The sequence below is a fragment of the Abrus precatorius genome, unplaced genomic scaffold (genome assembly GCF_003935025.1).
Source record: "Abrus precatorius isolate BTA unplaced genomic scaffold, Abrus_2018 Scaffold2, whole genome shotgun sequence".
Classification (NCBI taxonomy): domain Eukaryota; kingdom Viridiplantae; phylum Streptophyta; class Magnoliopsida; order Fabales; family Fabaceae; genus Abrus; species Abrus precatorius.
Genome location: NW_020874362.1, coordinates 7,963,663 through 7,971,984, shown reverse-complemented (window position 1 = coordinate 7,971,984; position 8,322 = coordinate 7,963,663). Strand labels below are relative to the sequence as shown.

Here is an 8,322-nt window from a genome sequence, read left to right as displayed (position 1 = left end):
TGAATTTTGTCGGTTAAAATATGTTAAGACAACCATTTTGAAACAACCTATTTAGGTAGGCTAAAAAAATCGAAAAGAGGGCAAAACTTGTTGCCATGAACCTTGAAATTGCAACCTACGAGGCCAGTCCATTTGTCAATTTCTAAAATCACCCAATCATCAAGCTAGACCCTCTCTATTCTGCAAATCATAAAATTCAAAACTTTTTAAGATTTTTATTAGCAATGATTGATTCTATATATTTAATATTTATGGTTGTCTTAATCTGGTCATTCTCCAAAACAATCAATGGTTGACAATGTTTGACCTCACGTCTTAGTATTAAATAATGTAAATTCTAATATAAGAATTTTAAATTTTATATCTAAAAGTAATATCTTAAATGAATTAAAAGATTCTTCCCACATACGTATCATATATTCATTAATAATATTTTCCTTTATAAAATGCAAAATTTCAATTTTTATGATAAAATATTTATAATAAATCACCCAAGCATTCTTATATTACATTTATGTCAACTCATTATCGCTAGTTTTTACTTTAAAAATGAATATATTCATAGTCTATATATTATAATTGCAGATTTTATGCCTAATTGAACACAAATAGCTTTTTTTTTCTATTTACTAGTTTCACCTTGTAATGTCATTTAAGATTAATTTGTATACACATAAGTCAAACTCAAGACTATTAAGTTAAAATAATCTTATATGAATTGCTCCACAAACTAAATAATAAATATAATTAATTAATATATTTCTTATGATATTGCTTTAAACTACATTTTTTATATTTGCAAACCAAACTAATTCAGACACCAACCAACCAATGACGAAAAAACCTCGACAGATTTACTACGCGTGTTCTAACGTTTGGTATTTATCGGATAGTCTCATGTTATTTCACACGTCCCAAATAAATAATTATGGAACTATCTTGAGCCAGTACAAACTAATAGTATAAAAATTAATTCACTTGACAATATTTAAGCTCTCATGCTGCTGTCTAGAACTAGTTTTCAATGTAAGTATGTACAATGAAGAAAATAGGAACAATCACAGTCCATCGTATAAAATCTACACCATGCCAGGTCTGACCACTATAATTTGGACAGATCTCTGATTTTATTTAAATACCCAACAAGGCCCTTCAACACTGCTGATTTCAAAGTGACCAATCTGGGATCAACAGAAGAGACTCCGGTAAAATGAATGCCAAGCCAACTCTATCTGCTACTGACCAGAGTTCCCTAGTAGTCGTTCAACTGCTGCATGAACATTTCCTGAGGTTGCAACAAGAGCTCTTATGTTCTCTTGAGTGTCAAAGAATCCCATCTCTTGAAGCTGTGTAAGTTGGGTGGCATACAATTGCTCCGGTGGCTCTGAGAAGACAACATCGTCAATGAGATGAGAGCAGTATAAAGAGTGGGTAAATAAACAACTAGGTTTCAAAGCTTTTTGGAGATTTTCTATTACGTCCCTATATTTTGAAATTCTATCACTGTAGCACAGTGATAATCTGATGCTAAGGGTCAAGAATAATTTTTTTTAAACTATTTGGACCAGATTACAATATTTTTTAGACTAATCTTTAGCAGAAACTTGAATGAAATTTTTTTCAAAATTAGATCTAAATATGAACTTATAAAATTTTGGGACTCAATTGAAAATCTGCTAATAATGGAGAGAGCTACATATTAATATGACGTAGATTTGAGATTTTTTCATGGGAAATAATTACTCGGTCAAGATACTCTTTAAGGACATGTCAAAACAAGTTGAACCAAATATACACCTAAAATATATTTGAAAAAGTAAATAAATAAATAAAAAACAACGCTAACCATCTGATCTATTTGGAGCAGCCAGGCTTCCAGCTCCAAGTCCACCAAACATGCTCGATAACATCTCCAATCCCAAATTGTTGTTCAATGGTCCTATCAATAAAATCATTTGATAGAAATTTTGATCAACTATAACAATTTATGCTGTATTCAAATGACAATTGCATAGTCCCACGCCTAACTTAAAACTTTCCCCTTTGATTACTAAGGAGTACAATCTGTTTAACGCAAGTGGTCTTTCCAATAGTAGAACATTAATTAATCGGTCATGGGTGATAAAAAAATCTTAAATTTGGTTTTGAATAGATTTCAGGACCCTTTGAGCAAATGATTTATAAAATTATAATTCATATAACTCCAATGTAATGGATTATCTTAAGATATGGCTAACCAATTTTAATCGCCAATGCAAAACTACAGCAACAATGGTACAAAGTTTCTATTGACAGAAAGAGAAGACGGTTGGCTTGCATACCAGTGCCTCCGCCAGTTTGACCAGAGTCCCTGCAAAAGCTTATCAGGTTAATAGAAAATCAAGGAAGGTAAAAATGATAAACAAACAAAAACAAAGTTCACAAGGACATGCATACAAGTTGTATTTTAACAGATTAAACCAAGTCAGATAATCTAAGCACATAACCATCTCAAACATTAACTATACCACGTCAAGATTTAAACCTTCAGTCTATTAAATCTCTGGCAAAAACCACATTCAAGTGGCCTAGCATTGAACGAAGACTTTGTTAGATGCTACCATATGGTCTAGTAAGAAGAATATCCAGTTCCCAAGCTCACAAAGCAGCTTTGCCACAATAATAATAATTTTAAGCATGTAATAGAATTCTAGCTTTGAATTTTTCACTTCCAAATACCTATGATATGATGCACAACAAAGAATCTCATCTACTTTGGAATTAAAATGACATTACATACATTGATCAGCAATCTTTATTTTGAAGTTGCTTAAACATACAAATGAAATATCTAGCTTTACTCTTAGACAGCAAATTTAGATTCTCCAACTTCAATATTGTTGATGGATAAATATTAAATATTAAAAATTCCTGGTTTGCAAGCTCAAGCATGACCAGACAGTGGGAGTTATAAATAAATAGCTTTTCTTGCAAAGTAATCATGAAAAAAAAAAAGTAAAAATGCTCATACAACCACTAATATTTTTAGGACAAAAATGAGGCATCTAGGCCTAAAATGGGCATGTTAGTTACTGGGGCTTAGCAAATAACTACATGGAGCAAAAGGATAGCAACTTCAACACATTGGAAACTTTTATTTCTTTTCATGGTATGGATGAGTACAAAATTACCAGGTGAGAATAGAAAGGCCAGGATTGTGACTTTACTTACCGTGTTGATTGCTGCTGACCAAGCTGAGAAAGAAGAGCTTGCTGGAAAGACAAGAGTTGCTGTCATTGTGCAATAAGGTAGGATTGTTAGAATGTTAATTGAAAGCAAGGATGTATCAATTAGATAGGCAAGCAATATAGACGCTTCTTTATCACAGTATATCACAATTTAAAGAATAGAATTTTCTGCAGCAAGCCAGTTCAACAAGAAAAAGAAAGGTAATTCAACCATCTGCCCTATACTGCCTTTGGGTCCAATTAGGTCTGGATGCTCATTATTTCTTCCATACTAAGAAAAACAACTATAATTTATCACAAAGTAACTATATGCAAACATCTGTAGCAACATTGTAATGAATGAAAATTTGAGTATTAAACCACAGTTATTATTGCAAGACAAGACATGTATCCAACAACCCCACGCTTGAGAAAGAATATTCATTGAAGTGCTACAGCAGAGTGTTGTGTTTTTCTTTTTACTTTTATTGTTATTTACTTGTATAGTTGTATGTTTTGCTTAAGACCAAAGACTTGTTATATTTAATTATGAATATGTCATGAATTTTGAGCATTTTTTTAATTTGAGTAGTTACTTATAGATTAATTTGTATATAAGATTTCTAAATAGAAATCATCCCGCTAAGTACTATCCCACTACAGCATTTTTGGCTTTAGCTGCTATGCACCATGAGATTGATAACAATGATTTAAATTCATGTAAAGAAATAGATATGTAAATATAAATACCTGCAATGTCTCAGGTGAAGAAAACATGCGAAGGAATTCTGGATTTTGCATTAATTCTCTAAGAGAATTTAAATCAGGCATGCCCCGCTGCTCAGTATTAACACCGAGAATCTAAAATGTACATTAGATATTAGAAGGACCAATTCAACAAATGCGGATTGCACCTTGTACTTGTACTTGGTATGGTATGTAGATACCTGATTCAAAGTTTGTGGATTGGAAAGGATACTTTGCATCATTTGTGAGATAGCTGGATTTTGCATCAACTGGGTCAATAAAGCAGGATCTGGCATAGCACTACCACCCAGCATGCTTTCAAGGTCTGGCAGACCAAGCCCTCCTAAGCCAGTAGGTCCTTGCTGCCTAGCATCCCCACCAGGGTTTGACCTTCTGGTGTTATTTTGGGCACCACCAGCTACAATGTTCACCGTCATTAATGACAGTATTAGTCACAAGAAACAAAAAATTGTATTTACTATCCTTAAAACAGACCATAATATCAGCATAAGGAAAAATGCTTTTAAAACCAACTGGGGAAAAGGGGGAGCATGTGACAGGATTCTGAGAAGAAAAATATGGTATCAGAACTTACTTCCAGCAGTAGAGGACCAAGGATTTGGAAGTGGGTTGGTATTAGGTACGGGAGAGCCAGCAGTTGTTTCAGAACTAGTGGTTGAGGGATTAGTTGATTGGTCCCTAGCTTGGCCAACATGAGTCCCTGAAAGTGCTGCGTTGTTTCCTGTATTACCAGCCATTGTAGTGGCATTTAAAAATGGTTCTTGAACATTTTCATACATGCGCCTCAGCATGTTGAATCCCTCAGGCGAAGATTCGATGTTGCTCATTGCTCTGTCTGTATTTCTCATCATTTCACGCATGATCTCAGGGTTTCTTGTAGCTTCAAGGGTCTGGCGGAGAGTGCTGGGATCATTAAGTATGTGTGCTAGCTCAGGGTTTCGATCCATGAGCTCTTGCATCTGTGGATTATTCATTATAAGATTCCGCACTATCTCTGGATTATTTATTAGATTCTGCATAGCAGGTGTATTCATTATTTCCCTCACTAAATTGGGATTAGAAATAAATGGTTGCTGCATCTGCTCAAGATCAGGAAAACCCTGGCCAAATAAACCATTGCCACCAGTTCCATTGACACCTAGTCCAGGGAATAGTGAACCTCCCAAACCAAACCCTCCTAAACCCCCACCTTCATTAGTAGGAGCACCTCTGGGATTATTTGTTGTGGCATTGGTGCTATTAGTATTGGTCCCACTGCTGCCAGTCGTATTGATAGGGGCAAAGCCTCGAACCAAATGGACAGTGTGATCTGCCTCCAAACCTATAAAGATGAAAAGAAATTTTGAGTTATGTTCACTCATTCAGGGTTCAACTGTAAGGCATCACACAAAAAATTCCTGAACGGTTTTAATCATTAGCTAACTGAATCTAATTGCTTTGCCAAACATTTGAGTAGAACAAATTCACTAAAAAAGTAAGCTTTTTGACTAGCCTACTGCTTTCTCTTAAATAATAGTTTTGAGTAATTCTAGAACAGACCAACTACATTACAACGGGAATCTCCTGCAATGTTCATTAACAATGAGATCATGAGCTCATGTATAATATGAGCAAAGTAACATATAACCGTGATGCTGAAAAATTGAATTCAATCTTGCCACAATAACCAAATAGAGGATGGCAGAAGAATATTATAAAAGAGGTTAATAAACTTAATCTATAGATTACAAATGCAGACATATAAAAAGTTTATTTAGTTTTAAAAAATAGGAAATAATTAAAAAAATCAAAGGCTAAGTAATTAGTATCACAGGATCACCTAATATGGCTTCATCACATTAATTTATTTTACCGAGACAGAGAAAGGCATCAATCCAGAGCGCTAAGATGTAATACTTATGATTTCTCAAATAATCAATCATAGCCAGAGACTATTTAAAACTTTTTATCCCGCCCCACCAAGCCTCGTTTTCTTTTTTAGAAAAGGAAAAGAAAAACAGTTTTGATAATTTCAGCCCTTAGAACTGAGTTTAAGCATATTACACTTTTGTATCTCTAATATAGAAGATACTTTCTTTTTCAATAAAAATTTACTATTTTTCGATGATTAAACAAATCCTTGAAGGTTAACAAAACTGGAAAAAAAAAATAGCAGCTTGGTATTACAAAATCAACAATCTTCCCTGAGTGAAACAACACTTAATTGGGTGAGAAACTAACACCCTTCACTTCCACATCAAACACCCCATCTTCCTTTAAAAATAGGTTAAGAAACATCATAAGCTAGACATTTCGAGTTGAGCGATTTTATTTAACTAAACAGCACCACATTAATTTAAATATAATCAGAATCACATGAATACCCTTCACGAACACAGTAGAATCAGTAATACCTACCCAAACATTATTCAATTCATAAAATATCATTTTAATTATAATAAAAAGATAACATGGGGGGTGATAGAGTTACCGTAGCTTTGAAGGGTTTGATCGTCCTTCAAGATGCGACCCTTGTAAATGAGACGCTGTTGTTCGGCGGGGATGTCGCAGTTGCGAGCGACGAGATCCTTGAAGGAACCGACGGTGGAATCGAGGGAAATCTGAACGGAAAACTTGGAACCGTGGGAGCAGCGAACGTTGATGTTGACGTTGACCGCTTCTGATTCCCCAACAGTAGCATCACCTCCCATGGCGTCTATCCCAACCAAGCACGGGAGGCGCGTCGCTCTCACGCTCTGACGGAGATTGAATTGAATCGAATCGAAGGGTGAACCAAACCCTAACCCTAGAAAGATCAAAGAGTGTGTGAAAACCAGAACGGGAACACAGTGCGAGCTCCCTGCGAACTTGAGAGAGAAATCGACGGAAGAGAAGAAAAGAAAAATTTTAATAACAAAATTAAATTACCCACATGTATTATCAAAATTTAAAGTTTAAACAGTTAAAAAAATATTGAAGTCTAGATTTTTTTAAAATTATTATTATTTTAAATTTAAGTTAATATGAGTTAGCAAAGTAAATGATTTACGAGTGAATGACATTTTTAAAATTATTAGATATATTTAAAAATATATAAATTATTAATATTTTTAACTTATAATTTAATAATATAAGTTTATATATATTTATTATTTAATTTTTTATAAAAATTTCTAATTTTTTATTAAATTTTTAAAATTTATTATTTTATATCTTTAAAATATGTTGTCTCTTATCTTTAAAATTTTGTTATTTTTTTTCTCTTTGTATCTTTGAGTATTTTAAATCTTTAAACATCATTTTAAGAAAGTATGGTTTTTGATGCAGTTCGAATTTATGATAAAAAATAACTTTTGAATAAATAAAATGTTGAATGTCATTTTAGATCTTTAAAGTTTTTCATAGGCTCTAATTATAAAGTTAATAATTTTTAGAATTAAAACTTTCACATCCACTCTCACAATCTCAATTCATTATATAAATAATCTTTTGTATTAATACATTATTCAATGTCATTTTTGTATCACACAATTTCCGTAACATTCACTTAACCAATTTTTCTAGTTTAAGCAAAAATTACCAAAAAAAAAAAAAAACTCACTAGAGGTAATTCGCTTAAGAGATATATAAATTGCTTAAGTCGTGCAATACATTACAACATTAGTTTAAGTGATAAATATTAGCTTAAGTTAATAGGTATTGACTTAAGTAAATTTTGACAAAAAAATTAAATTTAAATTTGTCTTTGATTTGCTTGAACGTATGAGTGTTGGTTTAAGCAAATTTTGATAAAATTTATTAGTTCATCACTGTCTAAATTTCACTCAAGCGGATAATTGTGACTTAAGTAAAAATTATAACGACTGAATTTTTTGCATTTCTTTTGGTTCAACAGAATCTCTTTAGTTATTACTTCTATTTTGATTAAACCAAAGTGTTAATTTTTAATATAATTGGGATGAGTACATGATATTTTCAAATTTACAAAGATTATAGTTGAAAGTATAACAATCCAAAGGAAGAATGATCATGTAAGTTTAGGGTAAATTTATAAAACAAGTTTGCATACTATTAAAAAGGAGGAATTGAAATAGAAGGAAAAATTGAACAAAACTTCTATCATAATATTACAAGAGAGGATTACCTAATTTTATTAGATCTCTTATCTTGGATATCTCTTTTTAGACTTTTATCAAGAAAATTTCCATTGCAACCACTCAATTTATCATTGTTTACTTTAAAAACAAATATAGGAGTGAGTTTGAGAGAATATGATATAGTTTCACGTGAATGAACAATTATGTTTTTTCTTAAATGATAACTGTCTTAAAAAGAATTATGTTTAAGAATAACTTGTTTTAAATATCTA

General features: G+C 32.3%; 1 protein-coding gene across 2 annotated transcripts; it reads right to left on the bottom strand.

Moving 5' to 3' along the window:
- Positions 1-856: 856 nt before the first annotated feature.
- On the bottom strand, positions 857-6,892 carry LOC113857663 (ubiquitin domain-containing protein DSK2a-like). Of its 2 annotated transcripts, none has more exons than XM_027489772.1 (8): positions 6,445-6,892; positions 4,549-5,295; positions 4,154-4,371; positions 3,957-4,067; positions 3,211-3,269; positions 2,322-2,350; positions 1,847-1,939; positions 857-1,384 (listed from the first exon to the last, which is right to left on the bottom strand). In XM_027489772.1, exons 1-8 carry the CDS (start codon positions 6,662-6,664, stop codon positions 1,236-1,238), a joined length of 1,626 nt encoding a protein of 541 aa, XP_027345573.1. In that variant the 5' UTR covers positions 6,665-6,892; the 3' UTR covers positions 857-1,235. The 2 variants fall into 2 exon arrangements, with proteins under 2 accessions (XP_027345573.1, XP_027345572.1); XM_027489771.1 differs by having other exon boundaries at positions 2,238-2,350; positions 6,445-6,850.
- Between the last annotated feature and the right edge of the window lie 1,430 nt (positions 6,893-8,322).